This window comes from Pelecanus crispus, chromosome 1 (genome assembly GCF_030463565.1).
Source record: "Pelecanus crispus isolate bPelCri1 chromosome 1, bPelCri1.pri, whole genome shotgun sequence".
In the NCBI taxonomy this organism is placed as follows: domain Eukaryota; kingdom Metazoa; phylum Chordata; class Aves; order Pelecaniformes; family Pelecanidae; genus Pelecanus; species Pelecanus crispus.
Window position 1 is genome coordinate 52,477,784 of NC_134643.1, and position 23,884 is coordinate 52,501,667.

The 23,884-nt window shown below is 39.5% G+C and overlaps 1 protein-coding gene across 1 annotated transcript in view; it reads right to left on the bottom strand.

Annotated features, from left to right (window-relative positions):
- The window catches only part of FGD6 (FYVE, RhoGEF and PH domain containing 6), a 72,308-nt gene that overhangs the window by 8,705 nt on the left and 39,719 nt on the right, over nt 1–23,884 (bottom strand). The window contains exons 6-17 of the mRNA XM_075717277.1: nt 22,415–22,566; nt 21,438–21,594; nt 20,119–20,206; nt 14,425–14,475; nt 11,181–11,239; nt 11,016–11,087; nt 10,458–10,526; nt 8,704–8,787; nt 7,448–7,527; nt 2,173–2,275; nt 1,517–1,663; nt 553–655 (exon numbers count right to left, since the gene is read on the bottom strand). Of these exons, the coding sequence (XP_075573392.1) occupies nt 553–655; nt 1,517–1,663; nt 2,173–2,275; nt 7,448–7,527; nt 8,704–8,787; nt 10,458–10,526; nt 11,016–11,087; nt 11,181–11,239; nt 14,425–14,475; nt 20,119–20,206; nt 21,438–21,594; nt 22,415–22,566 (1,165 nt within the window). The remainder of the gene's footprint in view (nt 1–552; nt 656–1,516; nt 1,664–2,172; nt 2,276–7,447; nt 7,528–8,703; nt 8,788–10,457; nt 10,527–11,015; nt 11,088–11,180; nt 11,240–14,424; nt 14,476–20,118; nt 20,207–21,437; nt 21,595–22,414; nt 22,567–23,884) is intronic.

The window sequence follows — 23,884 nt, forward strand, 5'->3', positions numbered from 1 at the left end:
TAAGATGCAAGGACTTTAATGTACACTTGTACCCTGTTATTAATAAAAAGCAATGTAACACTAGTTATCTCAAAAAGAAAGCGGCATAAGCTACATGTCATTATCATAGGGCAAATGCATGCATGTTTCTGGAAGGAAGAGCTAATGTACTGCAAATTCAATTCCTAACTTACTCCACAGAAACTTTTTGGGGGTCTTATAACCTCAGATGCCTTTAGATTGGATATTAGGAAAAATTTCTTCACTGAAAGGGTTGTCAAGCATTGGAACAGGCTGTCCAGGGAAGTGGTGGAGTCCCCATCCCTGGAGGTATTTAAAAGATGTGTGGATGTGGTGCTTAGGGACATGGCTTAGTGGTGGACTTGGCAGCGCTAAGTGAACAGTTGGACTGGGTGATCTTAAAGGTCCTTTCCTACCTAAATGATTCTGTGCCTATTGCTTTTCAGGCACTAGCAGCATTAGGCACTTGAACCCAGCAGTAAAGAGGAAGCACAGACATACCGTGGTAATAAGGGCCACAAAAATAAGACAGTTTGTGCAGATTTTCTTTACCTTGTTTCTGTAGCTCCCTGAAGCAATGATCACATACTCTTGCTGGCTGGTTTTTCATATAGTCTAAACCATGTTTATTTGATGAACAAGCTTGACAGACAATCTGGAAACGCATAAAAGCATTATTGTACATGATGTGCACCTGTAAATCACTAAATGGTCAAAGACATTCACTTCAATACTGTTAATCCGATAACAGAACCTGAAATAGGCACTATTTTACACTGAAAATGGTTTAAGATCTTGGCTTTTCTTTATGTCCTTATGTTCAACACGCTGCTCTTTCCTCCTCTAAATGAGAAAAATTTAAACAGAAAAAAAAATCACTGAATTACACAAGTCAATAAGACAATGTTAACAATCCATGAAAAGTAGAATAAGCCTACTGTGTTACTGAACTGTTTAGATCATAAGCTTTTAAAGAAATAACTAAAAATAGTCATTGCTCTCTTGACAATTTCTCCACAACACAGATGTCTCAACTGCATTGAATTCTGTATGCTTACTTGATTAAAACAAGAAAAATAAAGGTTTATTAGATATACCTTTCATAAGTGTTAAATACAAAATAAGTCTGGTACTAACTTAAAAACAAAATCATTATTTATCTTACAAAAATTAGTGAGGAAGGCATTTTTCTAATTTCAGCTAACATTCTTCATTTGTACTACGTAATTGCAGAAGCAGAGGACAACCGTAAATAGTACTCCAAAATGCAAAGTAAGAAACACGTAACAGGTTAAAAGGTTGAACACTGGTCTGTCATAACACCCTATTCAAAAAAAAAAAAAAAAACAAACCCAAAATCCCCAAACAACCCAACACGTTGTTTTTAATCCATACAATTGTGTCATAGTACAGTGTTCTCTTAAAAGAGTTGTTTGGGCGCAATCAGGCTCCATCTGTATTTGTCACACAAGGAACCTGATGACTAACTGAAAAGGTAATCACAAAATTGCCTAACCTTTCCACATGCCCTGCAGTGATGCCTTCTCCATGTCAACGTGAATTCACTTGTACAGATCATACACATAGTGGCTCTAGTATCAGGGATCCAAATTGGAGCCTTTGATCCCAGCGGACTATCTTCTTCCTGTTTCTCTGGATCTGCCTGAGAGAACATAGGCAGAATACCATTACCTTCAGTGATGAGAAATAAGATTAATATTTATCAGTGATTATAGGTTAATTATGTTGGAAAGCCTCTGATAAATTGTCATAGTCTTAAATGTTATCTACTATTTCATCAGTGACCGTTATAATGCAAGCCTCAAGACAGAGCTGCATTTAATTAGTTCAAAAAAGCTGTGTGACTTTCAAGCTTTACCAGCCTATTTATATGAATAGCTGCTATAGTTTAAAATATTTTCATTTAATTTTTCTGTTCACAAGAGTACCAGGAGAACCAAGAAAGCTGATTTGGGTTTTTTGGAAGAAAATAATTTTAAATTTATGAAGTAGATAACATTGTGAAATATCATTCTGTTCTATCATTTCTTCACTTATCATTTACCATCCTGTTTTATTATTCATCATGGAATGCCTCTCATTTCTCTAAACACCTGCAAACAAGTTTTATATTCAAAAAGGGAACAAACCAATAATAATGGTGTGATATACCTCTTCAAGACTTTTGCTAGGATTAAATGTGATTTTCTTTTTTGTATATTCTTCAATTGACTTTGAGATAGCTTCTAACCACTCATCTCTTTCTGTAGCAGAACTGTTGGAGGAAAAAAAAAATCAGTTTATTATTGTTATTAACATTTAAGACTAACAAGCAAGTGTTGATTAGAATTCTATTAGCTTTATTACACATTGACTTAACTCTCTTGCAATTTCAGTTTTATAGACCATCTCCAGTTCCTACTTAAACTGCCATTTTTTTTAAGTGTCCACATGGTGTCAGTTATTTGTGTTGATTAACACTAAAGAAGATTTCTGTGTTTGTTGTTATGATGTGGATTCCCTCCCTCCCTTTCCTCCTTCCAAAATACCCTGTGATTGTTTCAAGGCTTGTATGTCAATGCTTCCCCCTTCTCCCTGGACCCTTGAATAGCTTGAGTAACCCTGGTGTAAATGGTGTTCCCAGAACAAAGGCATGGGCCCTCCCTCTTGAGAGGGTCTCTGAAATTTCAGCAAGCCCTTTTTCCCCCCACTTCCTTCTGCCTCAGGGTGCAGTTTGTTTGCTGTGAAACCCCGAGCTTCTGTCAGAAAAAACATGCTGTCTCTTCCCCAGCCTCGTGCTTCTGACTGACTGTTCCTACCAGGTCATGCTGCTTTGAAAGAATCCTTTTTTGCCAAATTTTTCCATTGGATTAGCTGACCCAAAGAGATAAACAGATAAGCTTACTGTATGTCTTTATCCCACAGCTGGTGGATCACTAATCAAGTGCAAGGAAAGCCTTAGGCTGACGTGGCATGGCACAAGGAGTAGGGAGAACAAGGAGTGCATGGCACAGCAGGAGCCTGCAGCTATACTGGGTTACACGCAGTGCCAAAGCACTTCTGAGGCCATGGGCTGACAACTGCTTTCACATAATATAAATCCGTGCTGCTGCTGCTGCAAAGGACAGCCCAATATACTCCCTCTCAGCCACTAAGTCTCATTTTCTCCCTTGTGCCAGAACACACACGGCTTCACAGTGGGCTGTAAGTGCAGTGGGCTGGACTGGGAAATAAATCCTTATTACAGCAAGCCATCGACCTGCCCTTCCTCTGGATCAATTTACCGACTGGGTTCATCACACAGCTGAACAACTACTTGTGCCAGCACCATGGAGGGTGCTCTGAGGAAGGAAGAAGCAGTTTTTTGGCAGAGGAACAGCTAGACCGCTTGTTTAAGATGCCATGCCAGCTTTAAAAGGGCTTCTAAAATTTAAACTAAATTTAAACTAATTTAAACCTACTACCAACATTTTTTTTTAATTCCTCACTTCTTAAATAGTATCAAATAAATTAATTAGTTTAAACCAAGGAACTGAGCATGATGAAAAAGGAAAGTTAGGGATGAGGAAAGCAATGATTTACACACATTAGGTGTGCAACACCGATTATTATTTAATGGCTTTTGTAGGTGAATTGGGAAGCTTTGATCATCTTTGAACCTTTAAGGAAAATCCTTTGAGCTGGGGTTTTGAACTGGATGGAACTGAGTACTATACAGAATCAGAGAGGACAGATCTGGTAAGGTAAACACAGGGGAAGCCTGTGAGGCACGAGGGAAAAAAAGGATCTAGCGCACACAGCAACAAAATCAGAACAAAAGGAGAGGAAGTAAGATACAAGCAAGGGCAAAGCAATGTATTATTGTCTGTCCCAATATCTCACACTGAGTGAACGTTTCGTTCAGTTTATTTACCTTTGCTTCCTCATCCGGTAAGAACCATCCTGGTCTGCATTAGCTACATAACATTGATAACTAGCTCTAATCAACTCCTTCGGCTTTTTCAAAATCTGGTTACATTTAATTAGGTTCCTAAAACTGTATTAAATAATTTAATAAGTTGGCTCAGTTTTGGGAGATTAAGCATCCCCAATCACATGGGGATTGCTACATATGCGGCTGCTTGCCCAATGAGCTACATGGGTTACACCCCAATATTTCACTAGGGAGCTCACACTTGGTAGGTTTGCTAGTGCTGGCTTTTAGGGTTGTTTACAATCCTTCAGAACTTAAGAGGAAAGGCGGTGTCATCAGCAACTGAACTGATGTAATGGTTTGCTGCCGCAAAATAGACAGTGTTTCTTCTGCTGTTGCTGCCAGCCCCCGCCCCAGCTGCACAGCCCTACCACCTCCCTCACTGCAGGTCCAGTATTTGTTGCATCCTTCCAAAAGCTGTTTTCTTTACTAAAATGGCAAGGTTTTCTTCGGGTTTATTTTAAATTTTTTTTTTTTTTTTTTTTAATTTAAGATTCTATTTAACAAAACAGCATAAAACTTTTAAATAGATTGCAGACAGCCCCAGCAATTGTTATTGCCGGTAAACGTGTGCGAGGGCCACACGTCGCAGCTGCCCAACGGAGTAAGCGGCTCGGTGGTCCCAGGAGGGCTCACGGAAGTGTGCCCCTGTTGTTTCCAGGATCAGAGCCTTAGGGCACCTCTCCCAGCTGAGCTAGTCTCGCATGAGCTACCCTTATGTTAGGTGAGGCAATGCAGCTATGTGTGCCTGGGGTAGCTCTTTGCTACCTTTATTGAGGGGGACGGGGCCAGCTGGCCTCAGACCACATCAGGCTGGCACAACTATTGTTTGCAGGACCAAAGCTTGACTTCTGCACAGCGCTGTATCACGCAGATGCGCTAACTTGTTTCTCCAATTAAGAGATTTCTAGTACAATACTGCATTGTACCCTGTAAACCAATACACATTCCTACAGATACCCCAGGAAAACTGAAACCTCAACCCAGACTAAATAAAGCAGAATATAATACAGTCAGTAAAACTAAACCCGAAGTGACAAAGACTCTTGCCTAAACATTAATCTATATGTCAGTTATTAACTGGCTTACATGTGTATTACTAGCATTAATAGCATAACATACTATTACTATACATATGTGTTTTTCACCAGCTTAATTACTCCCCTCCCCATCTCTGCCCCCAGGATCATTTCAGAATCTCTTTCTTAGTGTACACTCCATATAAGGCTTATTATTTGAAAAAACACAGAGGTGAAATTTGTCTCCAACATCTGTAAGATTAATTTGAACAGTTTTGTAATCGAGATTTTTACCACCTAAGAGCCAAAAAGCTGTTAGAATGAGGTATCATCAAAAGGAAGATGCAGTCTGTATTGACAAGATACTGATTCTCCTCACATCCAGGATACTTATCAATAGGAACAATAAAATTAATTGGGAAAAAATACATGCAAGCACCTATTGCTGGTAGTTTTTCACTTGTTTCCCTCCTACACCACAACAGACCCAGGCCTCGCTTATAGACAGATAACAATTTGAAAATCCTCATTTACACCTGGGGTCCCCAGCACTCCTTCATCCCAAGCGAACACAACCTCTCTCCGTCACTGTTGTGTAACTTAGGGCTCTTGCACACACATAGCTTCCAGCAAGTATAAAAATAACAGAGCTGAACATGCTCCAAAGATGCAAGATCAACAACACTAAAAAATAAAGATCAAATCAGAGCCGCTTTAGTCAGTAATATGAAGGTAATTTCAGTAATTTCAAGGTCAAAACAAAAGCATGTCACAAACTCTGCCCAATTTGATGAGAATGTTATATATAGGGGTCTTCCCCTATGGACCAGCATGTATTTCACAGGAGTTGCTTTTAATTTACCACTTAATGAGTTCCTCAAAAAGACAAGTCTACGCTGGTTTGTGGAAAATAGGTAGGTTGTATTTCAAGATTATAATCTTTTCACAAGTTCCAATGATTTTTTACAGTTTTTTAAAACAACTGAATTAAAAGTGAAATGCTGTTTCAAGTCAAGCAGAGATAAATCCACATTGCCTACTGCAATCCTAGAAATGTCTTGTGACACCCAGTCACCAAGACACCTAAGCAGCACGGACCTGCTCATATTATTCTGGAGCAGAATCATACCCTGAACTGTGAAATGCATCTTTTTTTCCCAATGTGCAACAGAACCATAAGAAACATCTAAATTTCTTGAAAAAATACAAAAATATGCCTTTCAAGTCTGTTGTTATAAATAACTACTGCTCAGACAATTGAGCTACTTCCTTTGGCTACTTTGACAGGGTTAACTCTGGTCTACCCCTCAGCTAGAGATACTGCTATCTTTGTGCAGACATCCTCATGTTGGTATTTACAACGTCACACAAAAAGCAGCAGTCTGGCCTTGCTCAGCTTTGCTAAACAAAAGAGAAAACACGTCTTTCTTCATTGGCATCAGCACTGTCACAAATGTCAGAACATATAAAACTCCAACTCAAACACAGTAAAAGCAACAATCCACAAAACCAGGTCTTTGCTAAAGGCATCTCGGTGAAGGCAGACCAGAGCTGCGCTGGTTTAGCGGCCATGTATCCCTTTGGTGCCGCATGGAGAACTGGGTTTTCTGGTGAAGACAAGCACCATTCCAGTAATTGCTGCCATTTCCATAATTTCAGATTCACTGAGATCCATTTCTTGTTTCAATTACACTGTTATTTTAGCTAGAAGACCAGGATGATTTCTTCCAATTCATATCAGTTACCAATAATAATATCAACATGTATTGTCATACTTTATATCCTGTCCTGTTAATGCACTGACAGGCTATATCAGTAACTTTGGAAGAACAAAAAAATACTGAAAAGCAAAGCCTAAAATTAATTGAATTGAAACAATTTTAATTCATGTTCCTCTCAAGGAAAGGCAGTGAGAGGATAATATTTCAATTTACTTAAAGTTTCTGAATGTGTAGCTAAGCTGAAAAGGAGGAACAAAGCAAGAGTTTTATTTACTCTGATTAGCAGTTAAGTGTCTTGAGGACAGCAGAATTCCTACCAGCTGCAGCCTTAAGCCCAAATTGCTCAAATTCCAGCCACATTTACTATAGCTTTTGTGCTTCTATCCATCACTTCACAATGGGCAGTCTTCCTTACAAGTCAGGGTGACCTGTATTAGAGACTGCAAATTCCTATGGTGTCTGTGAAACTTACTACACGTGACCAGGCTTCCTTTCTGCCACCCCATTTAAAAATAAACTTAAATTTTCAAAATCCGATTTTGAACGTGAACAAAAGTAAATTAGAACAAAGCCTACCTTATTTCCAGAAATCCATCTGTCACTCCCTCTATTCTGTAATTACTCTAGCCAAGGGTAACTTTTTATTACGTAAGTGCAAAATAAGCTATAAAAAGCTTATGTGGCCTGTTTGAAACCATGTGGGTTTTAAATAATTTTTCATTTGTAAGACTTACCTTGCTGAAAGAATGAAGGATCTCTCTACGCTTTCAATGTTCAGTTCATTCTGATATGCTTCCTGGGTTGGCTTTTTAACCTTCAGTTCAGAGAGAAAACTTGACATTCAAACTGAAATTGTACTTTTATAGTTGCTTTAGTTTTACTTGCCATAAAATCGCTTAGATTTTTATTGCAAAGGGATACACTGGAGAGAAAAATCTCAGAAGTAGATCACACACCAGTCCAGAGAGCCCAGCTACACTAAGATTACATGCAGCCTACCTTTTTATTTCACTGGGGCCCCATACAAACACCAGAGCTGTACAGGGGAATGAAGCTCAACAGCTGTCAGACACCTCCAGCTGTGCTTCAACACGCCCAGGCCCATTGCCCTCTAAGCACTTCCTGCAACTGGGCAAAAAAAGGTACTGCTGCTGCTGCTGCAGGGCAAGATGTAGCCTACTGGTGTACCCCAGAGTGGGCATCTGCCCCATACCCCCAAGGGCTGGACCACCCTGCTGATGCTTCTGAGCTACCAAGTTTCAAACATAAGGAGGTTTAACAGGTAAGAGTGGTTCTGAGCCACCCCGAGATACCTGCTGGCAGAAGAGATTTTGCAGCTCTGCCTGCAAAAGCTTGGACCTGGGCACCAGATCTGCACTGCAGCTGGCCTTGGTGCTTTTCTCCGACAGGACCAGAGGCAAGTTACTTAATTCCCGAGGCGACGGTTTGTTGTTCCCACTAACTGTCATGTCACGGACCATGTCAATATATGGCGTGCATGTCCCTTATCACTACCCAGAGGGGCTCAGGGCTTAACTTGGATGCTTGTCACAAAGGCTCAGAAACAAAAACCCTCACAGTTAGCAGATCTCTATAAACCATGGAGATTTGATCCACCAGAAACTTATCAGGCAGAGATGTCTAATCTCTGTGTGTGGGCAATAAAAAGCAGTTACAAGGCAAAAGTAAGGCAGTCTAAGCAAAATACAATACAAAAAATAAGTAGGCAGACTCTTTCAAAGTAGGACAATACTGGATGAAACGCACATAAGATGATCCTGTGGCAACAGAGTTTTTTAGGGAAACCTAGACAGCAATCCCACAGGCCATATTATGCAAGAAATTTTGTCGTGGCTAAACCACGACAAGCCTGTAGGATTAAAGCATCTTTAATATCTCTTTTCAACAATGAACATAGTTGCGTTCTGAAAATTTGAAGGCCTGAGTTTAAATAGATTTGGAGAAAGACTCATTTTAACTAGTGACTTACCTTCATTCCAGCCAACGACAGCATGTTGTTGAGTTTATACATCCCTGACTGAACTGGAGTAGTATACAACAGGGCATCATTGAACTGTAATATGGAAACAATGCTTTTAATGACTAAAGATTGTTTAGAGACAGATAATTTCAGATGCATTTTACTGGAAGTACAGAACTCATAAAGCACTGAGATCAACTGTCCAGAAGGGTATTTTCTACTTCCTATTATTCCACTTAGAACCCAAGAAACATTTTCATGTATGAATTTAGATAACAATAGGTGCCTATTTATATCCTCCTTATGTAAATATGTATTTGGCACATGAGTAAACAGTCCACGGATGTCAAACAGGCTGTCAAAAAGGACAAAAATGTTTCTCGTGTACACAGCTATATTGTATAACAAACTACTTTAAAAGGATATTAGAATTAACCATTCAAACAGGGCAAAACATGCCAGAAACTCGGAGATAGCAGAATTAAGATTAGCAATTCATGATTATAAGGACAAACTTATCCATATGTACCATGTGAATTTTACCAGTTCAAATGTGCATCTACTGTTTAATTCCTGTTCTACCAGACTTGGCTTCATTCAGTGCACTTACTGAACAGCTATTAAGATTTTTTTATTATTATTTTCTGTGTTGTTCAACACATGGATCCAAACTTCATTTACTGCAGATAACCACAGACCAGAAAACTGAACTGTCTCGTAAGTTTTTGCTATGAGGTTCTTTGCAAAATAACCAAATGTTTCACAAGCCTTACTAAATTTTCACAACATGATCAACAGAAAAATCACTGCTTAACTGTCTAAAGGTATAAACACTAACCTAGACCTTTTATATTAAAAAAACCCCAACAAAAACCCCAAACAAACAAAAAAAACCCCACCACCCCAAAAAACAAAACAAAAAGAAAATCCAAGCTAGAGCCACTCAAATTAGCAACATGTGATTTGGGAAGTCCAGCTTGAGATAGCACCAGATATTTGAGAGCTTGACCTTAATTGATATCATTTGCAGTTATCTCAGTGCTTTACATGCTACAAAGTCATCTCCAGAGCATAAGACGGGCACTTGCAAGCTCAGAATACATACTCCATGACTGCCTAGGGAAATATTTATTCATACTACAGTAACTACAAGACAGATTTCAGCCAGGACTGTAGACCAATAAAGCCACAAATTACACACGGCAACAGTCACTTTACTATCTAAATAGAAGATATAAACAAAAGGTTCAAGTGGAAACAGAAACTTCAGAGACGCACAGAAGTTTCAAAACAAAACAGTGGCAAAGACAGGAAGAGAACCCAGCGCTTAACTTCCAGGCCAGTGCTCCGCGCAGGATGCAAGCAGGCTCGTGCAGGGGAAGGAGGGAGGAGGAGGGAGGGAGGGAGGAAAGGGTGCAATAGCAGCAGACAAGTTGTAGGTTTTAAGATCTGGTATGGCTAAGTGGGACGGAGTAACGGTTAGTTTTCGCACTACCGCAGATAACGTCTTCTCATAAAAGCACTCAAATTTTAAATGAGCATTGTTCAAAACAGCACATTTTAGTGAGAAATGGCTTTCTATTAAAATTAGTGCATATGCAACAGATGATCTCTCTAAATTAGAACTGAGCAAGCAGAAGAACAAGAATTGGTCATTTTTTCCACTACCTGAAGTTATTAGTTATTTATGGTTGCGGTGTAATGTTTCAACCACTTAGAATTACACTAGTGTTAGGCACACAGCAACATACACAGCATCTTACCAGAAAAAACATTCGTGGCTGCATGACCTTCCGGGACAGCTTCATCAGTGTTCCCTCTTTCAGAAAGACCTAGCAAATTAAAACAAGCAATTCAAAACCTAGCTTTTCAGGGCACAAGCCATACAAATGAGCTGACTTTTTCATCATCATCATTATTATTACTACACTAGAAGGGCTGCAGAAGTTTTGGGATTCAAGGTTCCCTTTCTGAGAAAGGCTGTTCATCCTTGGGTTTCTCTAAAAGTGAGTGTGAATGGCTGCATTAGTTTTCCACACCGCACTTGAAACCATGACAAATACAAGGTTAAGCTTGAAGAAAAAAAAGCCTGCCTGCAAGATCTGGCAAGGAATCGTATTCTAAAAATCGTAAGTTTTCATCAGATAAATGTCTAACAAAAAGCCCCCACATAGAAGCAGTATTCACTTGACTGTTAGAACCGAATAATTAAGTGATGGACCATTTTTCTTCTTGGTATATGCCAGCTTCAGTACTTTGCTTGCAAATCATCTGTGCTGCACTTTTACTGCAATCTGCTGAATGCCACCTGGAGGACCTACCCTTCCTGGCTGTACAATCTCATGGTGTCCATTTAAACTGTACTGAATCTGCATGAGTTTCTGAAAGTTATCCTACAGGGAGAAAAAGCAAAAGGTAAGTAATTGCCATTCCATCCGTGAGAGAAAAAGCTTTACTCAACCAGCTTCGTAAGTCAAAATACTTACTCCCTGCTTCATGATGTCATTGGCATGGTTTGCAACTTCTATGACAACAGCTAGAGCATCTGAAGGATGAAGAAGTGATGCTTTGGTTATACAGACTCGTTCACATTGGTATTATGTAAAGCACAGGTACAACATTCTCTTCCACATCACGTCAAGATTCAAGGACCTGATTGTACAGTCACTGCATTCAGGAGCACTTCTAGATCCCAGTGTCTTTGGATCATGGTGTAACAAGTGTGCCCTAGCAAGTCATTGCTTCAACCAACAGTGTCAATCTTTTCTTAGAGCTGATCAAAACAGTCCACAAGCAAAATTAAATTCTAGTTTCTTACACAAAGAAATACTTTAATTTCAACATCTCTACTTATAGCAGAAAAGTTAACAACATTTTAACTGAGACTATGTAGAGATTAAGTTTTTTCCATTTTACACAACTGCCTCCAGTGCCAGTCATGGAATACTACCTAGAAAAACTATCCAAATCTTTGCTATTTCCTTCTTCTGCCTTTAGCTTTGCTGCACCTTATGATAACAGTATAAAGTTCAAATTTCTAAATTTCAAACTTTTAATACCAGAAGGAAAAAAAAAAACAAACCTCTGAAAGAAAAGAGCTACTCGACTGTAATATATGCTAAGGTGTAACTGCAAAAAAGGGTTACATAAAAGGATTATGTAAATTACTGAACAGTGATTGTATATGAGACGGAACCCGTCCAAGGATCTTATCCAAAAACCTGTAATTTACTTAAGGGGGGGGGGGGGGGGGGGGAAGAGACCCATTTAATTGAAACCTAGAACAACTGCTCTGATAAAATGTAGTCTCTGAAGCATTTAGCAGCTTCTGAGTAACTGAAGTGCAGTCAGGCACTTCAAACAAAGGAACTACATTTGCTTAAAAGTCCACAGAGAAGGAAGCCTATCAAACCAGGTAAAACAAAAGCCTTAGGGTTTTTTTCCAGATAATCATTAGAGTATTATATTCCAGTATCAGTAGAGTATGTAGAATGTATATACTTCCCTTATTGTTGAGTTCATATTCAGAAAGAAAACATGTTGAAAGATACCGCTTTCTGAACTGAAGGGTTCAGAAGGTCCTGAAGCAATATAAGTAACTTAACTGAGGTGCAAACAAAAAGCTCCTCCTAAGTCAATCTAAGGAGAATTTTGTTCAAGATTTTCATGAAGCAAAGCCATGCAAGCACAGGAGTCAAACAGTTAAAAGGCATAGCACATATCAAGCATTTGATCAAAATTTAAGTTTAGATATAGATGTCATGTCAACTGAGTCTGCTGAAAAATAGCTGGTGGTCTCCTACTAGGAAATGTTGGAGCTGCTCCAGCCAAAGCATATCAGGCATTTGATCAAAATTTAAGTTTAGATATAGATGTCATGATGTCAGCTGAGCCTGCTGAAAAATAGCTGGTGGTCTCCTACTAGGAAATGTTGGAGGTGCTCCAGCCAAAACACTCCCCAGCTCCTATCCGCTTGAAAGAAAATGAAGGGAAATTTAGCTTAATTCATGAAGACAGGAACAAGTACCTGAATTTTTTGTTATACTTTCCTTCATCTATCAGCTATTACATCTATTAAAAACTTAAAATTTTATTCATTGACTTCAAGAAAGATTGAAGAATGTTACAGCAAATTTGCTGGTTATTGAAGGGAAAGTTCCAGGCTTTCAGGGCTACTTATAGAGCCAAGACTAAACAAATCTAAACAACAACATAAAATAATCTACAGGGTCAAAGTCCATAAACAAAGTGGGTTTTGGCAGGGAATTTGGCATTCCAATTCCTACACCACTTAGCTGGACCAATGTATTCAAATGAAGCTCATCAGGAGGAATTGTGTTGTTTGGGGTTTTTTTCCAAGAATACTAACCATAACCAAATGCAGTCTTCCCCCCGCCGCAATGGAATTTAACAACTAAGCAAAGTCAGAACTAAGTTAAGCTTAAGTATCACAAGAAAGATCTTGGTGAGTAAAGATTAGATTTTCTTACCCAGTTTCAAAGATAGACTATCAAACATGTCAAATGCATAAAGTTAACAGTTATTGTTACAACTAAGCTTCTGCTTTTATCTTTGATGTATGAAGGGAGAGAAAAATGCTGTGGAAGGTACAACTACGAAAAACACAGAAGCTGGAGAAATCACAAGAAAATGTAAAGTAAAATATATACTCAACTTGCTCACTTTTGAAGTGGTCAATTATTTAACGTGCAGTGCAAGCATTAGTTTGTTCACAGCCATAAGAAGTGCAAGACAAACTTTTCTCTTAGAGTCATAATTTAAAATGTTTTTGGCTTATATTTTCAATATACTCAAACGTGTCTAAATGTCCTAAGAAAGATATTTACTTATAAATTTTACTGTACTGTATCAGCAGACAAAGCTATAAGAAAGCAAACTTGACTCAGTGTATTGAAGGCACTCTGTACTGCAGTCCAATCGACTACATCTGCACAACCCTCCTAAAGATAACGGGCTTGCACAAATGTCACTAAGGAGACTGAAATAAGTGACAGGGGCTCATGTAAATGAAATGGAAACATTGACTGGGAGCATTTTTACTACTGCTGAGGCACACACATGGAAGAAGGAAACAGTCTGAACATGCATTGCATTGCTACTCTCAAGTTAAACCAGCTTAATCCCAAACTACCATGAAACATGTAGTCCTGTCCTCTTCCATCGCCAACTATTCCTTCTCATTTCTTCTTATCTCCTTTCCCCCCACATGCAGGCAAACTTGTGGAAGTCACTTGTGTTTGTGCAACTTGGTCAAACTGGAGAACTCCTCAGGTTAAATATAACCCAGAGCAGCTCCTTGATCTTGCTCATTCCTGCCACATGAACACTTGTCCTGGCAGAAAGAGAAAGGAGGAGGCCAGGAAGGCTTATAGCTGGGGAGAGCAGCTGGTAGACCAGACTACCTATCATGAAAGGTCTACAGATGCAAGGACTGTCTCTTTCAATAGCAGTGCCCAAAATACCTGCTTAAACTGCCTGTGGAACTTCACTCTTATCTCTTGGTTTCAACTCAAGGGTGAGCTGATACCACTGTCAGCTACAGACTTCTTGAAACACAAGTTTGCAATCTTTCAGTATCTCTGCTGAGAAACTTAGAACTAAATAGAAAACATTTCTATTACTGGCTTAGCATTTTGCATGCATTTAAAATTTAGAAACATTATCATATGTACATAAGCTGTTATTTCTTTAATCTAAAGAGACATTTACCTTGAGTATCCCTATAGTCTGCAGATTCTTCTAAAAGATTCTTTAAATAATCTGTATAAAGAAAAAAATAATATAGAGATAGTTTTGTTAAAGAAATAAACAGCACGAGAAAGTAGTAAACCCCACCTTTTTCCTGGAAGTCGTCTTTTCCAGCAGACCTATGCCACAAAGATCTACTAAATCTTTTCAATCCGTCAATGTAATGACAAAAGGAAAACTAGCATTTCCATAATGAAAGTATACCATGATATCTTGCTCAGGGACGAGAAGGTTATTGAAGCGGCGGCCTTCTCCAAAGACAAATGCTGTGTTGTATATATTATTCCAGAACAAAACAAGCAAGTGAAAAATAAGTACATACTTGCAATCATTTACCTTTAAGATGATGCAAAAAATTTGAAGATTATAGGTATTTTCCTGAGCACCTAACTTGTCTATAGGAGCTAAGAAAAATAAAGTAGTCCATTACAGAAGATCTGATTATGATTAATATTTTTCAATAATAGAAGTATTATTCCCCCCTCCAATGTTCAAAAAGGCATTTTTGCTTTTCAATTATAAATTTAGTTCCTCAACCACGAGATGGCACCCTCAATCCATTAAAGTCTTGGTAGTTTTAAAATCTACTTTACTTAAGCTAAAATTAACTCCAAATGTATGACTATACAAGAAAACATCCCCCTCAAGTTTCCATTCCCTGGTTGAGGGTCTAGTTCACCAAAAAGTACAATACCCTGTCAAAGATTAATATATATCCTCAGTAAAAAGTCAACCATCTATTCTCTACAAGCTACAGCTTTGAACTGCTTAAAATTGAAAGAAACCACATCAGAAACTTTCAAAGAAATATACATGTTAGATTGATAGTATCTACAAATACTGATTTAGAATTACCTTTTAAATGAGGTATTAAGATTCTGGCAGGTCTACTGAAAACTAATCATATGTGATCTAGCAAGCATTCAATTTTAGCTTCACAGTTGTACAAGTTTCATGTAGGAGTGAAATAATTCAACTCCCATATGCTTGCCCTACCCATATTCATCCTTTTACTCAAGAAGGATCAGGAGCCAATTGTTCCTGCCTTCATAAGATGTCTTGCTTCATGCATGCCCCTCAGAGACCGCTCGGTGTATTGTAATCTTTTCCTTATGCAAAAAAAAAAAAAAAAAAAAAGAAAAAGGAATTATGAAACATGTTTCTGCAGTAGAAACACTATGAAGAGTGAGAAATCTTGTCACAGTTAATGAAAGCTTTGAGAAAAACAGAACTACAGGAAGAACAATATTTGGCACTGAAATTTTTTTTTTTTTGGCAAAGACCTAAGGGAGGATGCAAGAGAGAAGCACGAAGAGCAGGTTGGGGTGAAGGAAGAGGAACTAGCTGGGGTCTCCTGCAGGGAAAAGGGAGGGAGCACAGGGAGGTCTGGCTGGCTGGGCCACGGGAACACACACAGCTTTCTGTTCTCCTCGAAGTTTTGCCTGATTGCTATCAGGCGCTGGTCAACGTGTGATCTTTTAAGACAAGTCTGACATGGCACCAAAACCTCTCCAGCTACACTCCATAAATACTGCATCCTTCACACCCCTCAAGATCTTGTGCTGTAGTAGCTGCCAGACATTCCACTGCAATATTTAGGTGAACACATATTCCATTAAAAACAAAGTTCATCTTGCTTCACCTTGGGTTATGCTGGTAAGAAGCTGGTGTGAGAGAAAGAAAAAAACCAGCAGGAGGTATTTGGAAAGGAACTGAGAAGAGCTCACGTTGGTTTTTTAACTTGGTTTAACCTAGAGGAACCCACATACACCACCAGCTGCCCCCTCCTGCCCTGCCTGCTGGTGGGTGCTCTCTCAAGTTGGAGCTGTGCCATGCTGCCCGGGCAGAGCACTCTTGGGACTCCACTGTAAAGCGAACAAGTTAAAGCTTTACAGTTGCAACTTGCTATTCATCGGGGCCAGCACAAAGGACTTCAGTGGGAACCTCCCAGTATAAAGAATGAGTCCTCACAGCTTATACAGAAATACCAGCTTCTTAAATCTGCCAACCACACACTCACCTCTACGGGCTGGGAACAAGAGGTGGGGTAGGTATAATGTACTCATCTGCAAAGGTACTGCTGGCATTCTAAGAAACTGTCCCCAGTACATGGAGACATCCAATTTAATATGCAAAGTAATTGCACTGGAAACTTCAAACCAGAGACCCAACATGGGAACTAACTGTTTCTTGGCATATTCACACTTTATGACATGTTCCCCAAAATAACAACACTTTGCATTAGTCAAAAACATTTTTTTGATGGGTACATTCTAGCATTTTAAATCATATCATCAGTGAATAGAAGAGGGAAAATTAGAGATTTTAACATAACTGCATTCATTTAAAATTCTGTATTTAAAAAGGAAGGCAGCTTTGCATTACAAGACTGAAGCAGCCAATAAAACTTGCAACTGTAAAATCCTGAAAGTGATAAATACATAGTTTTCATCTTAATACTCCCTATGTACATCTGGTAAGTGGCCCTCAGTTCATAGCTAAAACTCTGCTTCAGGGAAGCATCAGAACAGGTATTTTCAGTCTCTTCTGTGCATACACACTGGAATTCTGTGCTTGCAACTACTTTTTGGAGGTACTGACTTAAACTATACATACAAGTGGATTTCACAGACATTAATAACGTTACAGTAAAAATTTAGCAAAAATATTCCTAGATAAAATAAATACAGAAGTCAAATCTTAACGTGGAATGGTATCTACTGTCTTTGCCAAAAAAATTTTCCACTCTGAAATGTGCTTTAGTTGTTCAGACTGGGAAGACCTCAAGCATACCTTCAGAAGGCAGGCTTAGAGATTAAAATTCATAGCTCTGCTGGATACCCCAAAACACAACAAAAATCAACACAAAAGCACACAAGTACTGCTTCTGTGACAAATAAAATTTCCTTATGCCCTGCTTCTACCTGACAGCAGCCAGCAGCTCTCTCTTCCTTCTTGCTGGGGGGCAGGAACTATCGCTTCTTCCCCTACTAAAAATTCTCTTCTGCTTCATTAACTACTTTTTGTCTCGGGTTGTCTAATTTAATTAAGTTAAACTCAAAGCAATCGTTCCCCAGCACGTAACTGGCCTCAAGTCTGACAACTCTATTTCCGATCTGCAAAGCAGCAGTGTGCTGAAAGGCTTATTTTTCATACCCCTCAGCCTCGCCTTACTATAGCCCAGTTAAGGATAATAAAAGACTCTCTCTCTGCAAACCTTATGTTGAGAAAAAGAGGAGAGGGGCTTATTCTGTGACAATGAAGACCCTGTTCATATTGTACACTCTCAAGTCATCTGCTCAAATCAGAGGTTTTTGGGAGGAAAGAATCCCCTCTCCTTCATTTATATTAAAAGTCAGAAGCCTCTAATTAACCTCCCCAAAACCCCATCTAATAGTTGCTGTATAGAGCTCAGGGCCACTACGTGGAGAAGTGGAAGCTCACTTGCCGGACTGGAGAAGCTGTATAATTAAACAGAAACACAGCTGAGCTGCGCCTCTCCTTGGCTGATTTATGAGTCCACCTGGCTCCTGCTTTTGTTAGCACAAAAGTAACTCCACTTCAAAGCACAGCAACAATCTTGTGATGTGACCATGTAGCAGCAGGTTACCAGTACAAAGCTGCCCCACTGACACAGAACATCTAAATAGGAAGAAATCCCTGCTGACTCAGACCTAGCAGCTTCATCTCCTGAATTATTTTCGCTCCCCTGCTCTTTGCTGCCCCTTCCTCCCTCACCCACAGATCCCCTGTCTTCGGTTGGGGTGGCTGCTGCATCGCTGCATCTCGCCCACTGCAACGACAGATCCAAATATTTTGCGTGTCCTCCGACGGTTTTGCAGCACAAGTTTATATAGAGATTGCTCAATATTACACAGAGCTGCTGGAAGGTAACAGAGCAGATGGGTCATCCACAGAGATACAGAAGAGTGAGAATCTCAAGGACAACAGAAATGCATGATAGACTGAACCGACTGAAAATGAAACAGATCCAAAATAACACTCCCCAGCCCCAGCATAATTAAATTCTTAGTCTGACCTCTTTTATTGCTCCCAAAGAACAAGAGAAAATTACTTTTCTAAATCAGCAGCCAGCATTGCAATCCCATTCCTGTCAACAGCAATTGCATTTGCAGGTGTACTTAAAGCTGGGCAGCCACAGTAAGGTCTGCAGACTGGGGATACCCACAGCAACCCTCATCACCACAGAATGATTTTTTTTCAGCTCTGAAACAGCCTGTCCCAGCCACAACCACCATTAATGACCATGAGGGATTCCCCTTCAACATCTGAGTTTTGTTCCAGTGCCATTCACCCCTGACATCTCTCGCTTTGCTGTGTATATTGACAATGGCATTTACTCCATCCTGATCCTCTGTTCAACCTTTTTAATTAAAACCTTTGAACTTACCCAAAGCTCCGCTGATGTACTCTGCTTTGGAGTGTATAACAAGCCTATACCATGCCCTAAGTCAGCATCCTTTTCAAATAAAGCAACTCCCCAAATGCCGTTTTATGGTTTGATTTCATCAATTAAGAGTCACTAAGATTTTCCCCTACAAAGTAGTCCATTTAATAAGGGGGTTTCACCCTTTTTTCAACACCTGTGACTTTAATGAGATGATTAAAATGAAAACAGTCAATGTTAATAACTTGGTAACTGCTGTATAACACCTAAGTCTGTATCTCCCACAGCATCACTCGTCTACATATTTGCTGGGGAAATGCCAACAAGCTGCTACAGAGCCAAAAAAAAGGTCACAGCATTTTATTTTGCAGTTACTACATAAACAGAGGCTATTTTTAAATTGCTCATCAAGAAGCAATGGCTTTCAAAAACAATGCCTTAAGTATTTCCAAATCTTTACAGGAGGCATCCCCCTCTTACAACAAACACATCTCAAAATACTTCACAAAGGAGGCCTCTATCATCGCCCTCCTTTTACAGAAAAGAAAGCACTGCATCACGGAGATGACTTGCTCAAGGTCACCCAAACATGCCAGTGCCAGAGCAGGGTGTAGAGCCCAGATTTCCCAGTCCCAAGCCAGCTCTTCAGCCTACAACGCCCCTGTAACAAGTCTTAAGCACTTACTAGTAAACATACACTAAAAACATGTGTTTTGCCTTTAAAAGAGAATGGATTTTACAGACACAACACCTGGGTGGGGAAGAAATGGAGAAGCTACTTGCCGAAGTTCACAGTTGCATAGATATCTTTCACTTCCTTCTCCCGGCTCCAATTTTCCATACTATTTTTTTCTTCATTTAGAAAAAAAACCCCAAAAACCACCACTGACAGAAAAAACAAAACCCAAAGCAAAACAGGAGCATTCCAACCCTCTAAGGAAATTACTGGCTTCTATTACCGCAGAAGCAAACAAAACCCACCACAGGTTTCATGTTTTCCAAGTATTGCTGAACGTACCATCAGAGAACACACCACAGTGCTGGGAATATTAGTACCTCGTTTGTGTATCTTGTTGCAATCAGTATTAACAAAGAAAGCCTCTAAACCCATGCCATGTTTTTAAAAAAGCTTCACGTATCTGAAGTCAGATAAGCACGCTTTACAGGTGGATACAAGTGCCTGAAAACAAGTTTCCTGGGACATGTGAAGACCGGCTTCTTAAGCCTGCAAAAGAGCTTGACTGTACCTGTCAACAGGAGCCTGTATTGCGGAATCCTCTGAACCGGCTTGAGCAGATAGTGTTTGAGGGCCAGACTAGCGCAGCGGGGGCTCATCTGAAAGAAATACCAAAAAAAAGTAACCATTCTGTGATGGTCAAGGGTTCCAGCAAAAGAAAACAGAGCTATAAACTACTGATTATCTTAAAAAGGTGTCACTACCATGGCGTTAAACACCACACTACAGAGCAAGCATTTCCTTGTGGAAGATCGCATGCAAAATTAATCATGCATTTAAAAACATTGGTAAGCACTCATACTCTGGATTCAAAACAGGTGCTTTCGCTTATGAGGAAGAGAGAAGCTTCCCAGAAATAAAGGAAACACCAGTGGCAAGGGCAACATGCTCCTTTGCAATCGCCGCCAGTGTCCATTAGGCAGAAAGGCAGAGACGACAGCAGTGCTCACTGCAGAAATTTTAATTAATCCACAACTCTAAAGACAACACAGAATTACAAGATCCATGCTTCAAAAACATTAATCTTCTTGAGTTTGCATTCAAAATAATGCGCATCTGAAACACTGAGACCTTAAAAAGGCCGCTTCTTCCTGTTTTTGCTGACTCTACCTCAAGCTCTTCCTTTGCCCACTGTAAGTAGCCTTACGAGCCACTTTTCAAAGCAAACAGAGCAGGGGTTACCCAAGGGAAAGCCCGTGTAATAAGAGGTAAATTCACAGTTTGTGTGGATCATGTGCTTAGGGAGCTTACACCTCTTCTCTGATTTGTTTTAAGGGAGTTATATAAAAATCTGGCAATGTTCTTAAAGAGACATGAATCAGCTTTCATCTGATTGCTGCATGTGCTGAGTTTGAAACTTCTAGAAATACACAGATGAGAAAATTCACTTTTTTATGTTTCCAACTGAAATGAAACACCATTCCCATGAGTAAGCTATGGCCCTATGATGTGGTAGAGAAATCAACCCAGTTAAAATAGGACAATTAATCAGTGCATAGTACAATCAGGAGACAAAACTAAAAAAAAAAAAAAAGGCAGCTAGAGATTTTGTTAATGTGTCTTTGATATAATTTGTAGCAAATGCTGCATTTTCTGAAAATCGAGGTCCTTTATCATATCTCACAGTGGTAGCCAAAATCACTAGTTACTTCACAAAATCTGAATTTACTTCTTTCCACTTCCACCCTACTAAGTCTCAAGCCAAGACTGCAGAGAAAAAAAAAAAGCAAACCACCAAACAAATTGGAGGCTAGTCTCTAAAGCATTATGGAAGATCACAACTGCTGAAAAGCCACAAAACAGGATATATCTTACAAAAGACTACAGTACCTCAAAGTCTTTGACTACTGAAGCAAAACCTGCATTCTTCTTACACTGTTCATCTAATAGTGCAACATTTTTATCAAATTCTTTGATGTAAGTTGAATACATCTTTAGGTAAGGACCCTTTTTAACAAATATATCAGCAATTCTTTGATGTTCGAGCCTAGAAATAAAAAACAGAGCAATTAGAAAGAGCTAAAACGAGTGTACATCTTAACCCTACAGCAAAACATCTTTTTCACAGTAAGATGTGATAGTTTATGTTCTGAACAAAAAGCTTACAGTTCAGCAGACAGGCATCCATCTCAGTAGCTACTCTGAAAAACCTTACCAGGCACACCTCGACACACTAGTTTAGTGTTAGATGAAAACCACGTAATAGACAGTCTGTTTAAAATGGTCCTGAACTGTTTGAACACAAGGCTGGATTTCTGAGGAGACAGGTCTTCAAGATGCAGTCTCCATCCCTCAACAGCAAGCATGGGATTACAGTCTTTACCCATTTCAGTGCCTTTGTCAGTAGGCTTTGTGTAGCCAATTTAAATCAACCCACCAGTGTAACTGAGAATGGACTTCAATGGGATTGTGGCTGTCAATCAGCACTGTGTCTGGTTAGTAGATCTCAACTACCTTTAAAATGCAAACCGGTCTTCAGGACAGCCTCCTTTTCCTTTAATGAAATCAGTCCACTTATCATGCCCATGCAGGGACCAGAACTTTATTTAAAATTTCATTTTTAATTGAAAAAAGCATGATTGCTAAAACCATGTATTGACATGTCTTCTGGACCTTTTTGGATACATCTAAATGTCAAAAAGTACATCTAAACGGAATATTATCTCCTGTACTTTCAAAGTCAATTCTGTCATTTAAGAAGGCACGTGAAACACAAACAAGAGTCAAACCATGGTCACATGGAGTCACATAAGCCACAGAGATAAATTTCGACATCAAAGGAGTGGTATCCCTTTATTGATAGTCACCAGTGAGATAATCGCTCTTCCAGTTCCCTCAGGAGGTCCCGATTGAGTTCGTACAGCTGAGGTAGGTAGTACAGGATCTGATTCAGGATTCTGTCCTCAATCACTGGCTTTCCAAGCTGCCTAGAGGCATGCGCCACAGCGTCCCGGAAATCCTGCCAGAGTACAAAGAGGACAGAAACCCCCCTTCCCATGAGCGAACAGCCTTCAAAGCACCAACGCTGTGCAGACAGCGGCGTTCCCTCTGCAAACATTCCAAGCGCTGCTCCCTATTACCAAAGGCAAAGCGGGCACCATCTGGGTTATGTTTCTCTGCAGCTTCAACTTACTCCCCTGGGACTGCCTTAATCCCTTTGGTTTGACGCTGGAGCTTTACTTTCTTGCTCCTGCATGCATAATGTAGTTGTTGTTCATTATTTTTATAACATGCCCTTAAGAAATTTGCTGGTACGACATATGAGGAAACTAAGGGGGGGGGAACATGCTTGTATCTGCAAGGGTGTTGGCAGCCTTGAGTATCTTCTTGCTAATATTTGGGTCAAAAAGCAAACATGTTATATCAGCTAATACAATCATAATATCTTATTTTAAAATCATACTAGTTTTCATAAGTCATCTACAAATGCCCGTGTGGAAGATGTACCTCTTGGACAAAAAAAATATAGGGTCACAAAAAATTACTGTATGTAGCAGCTCTTCTATATAGAGGAAAATTAACACCTAGGAAAAAAATATTGTAACAACATATGGGAACCATGAGATTTGAAATGTTAATGATGATCAAAACCAACAGTGGTACCTTCAAAACATTTATAGGGAGGAGGAAAACCCCGCTTACACTTGAAGGATCATTTTTATGCTATAACCAGCTCCTGACAGGACAAAGCTGAGGCTTACTGGTCCTCATTAAACTATTTAGAATTAAAATCTTGGCCCCACACAAGTCAGTATGGCCAGGATTGTATCCATATTGAAACTCAGTACCCATTACACAAGGTATTTTCCCTGATCACATGCAAACAACATTTTCAAAAAAGGTTAGCAATTTAGCATTTCACTTGAAAAATAACAGTCTGAACTGACAAAAAAGAAAATCCAAATTAGGTGGTGCGCTGTATTGTCATGTCTCACTTGAATTTGGGCCACAGTGGAAAAAAATATCAATCCGTAATAGCTCTTTTTGAGTTGGTGGTCTGCTGAAACCAGATAACGCGTGCACAATATATAGGGATCCTGAAAAAGGTGACCAACCACATGTTCCTATTCCTAAGTACAACAATGAGTTGTATTTTAAATGTGGATGGGGTCTACACCTGCCTTTGAAAATCTGTAGGGTCCTCAGGTTGAAAAAAGAAAAAAAATTTAAGCCCCCACCTTCCCCCTCCCCAGGTCTACTATTACAGGTCTTACTAGTTATCTCATCAGTCCAGCATCTGGCACTATTTAAGGTCTCTCAAAGTTAAGCCTCAACTT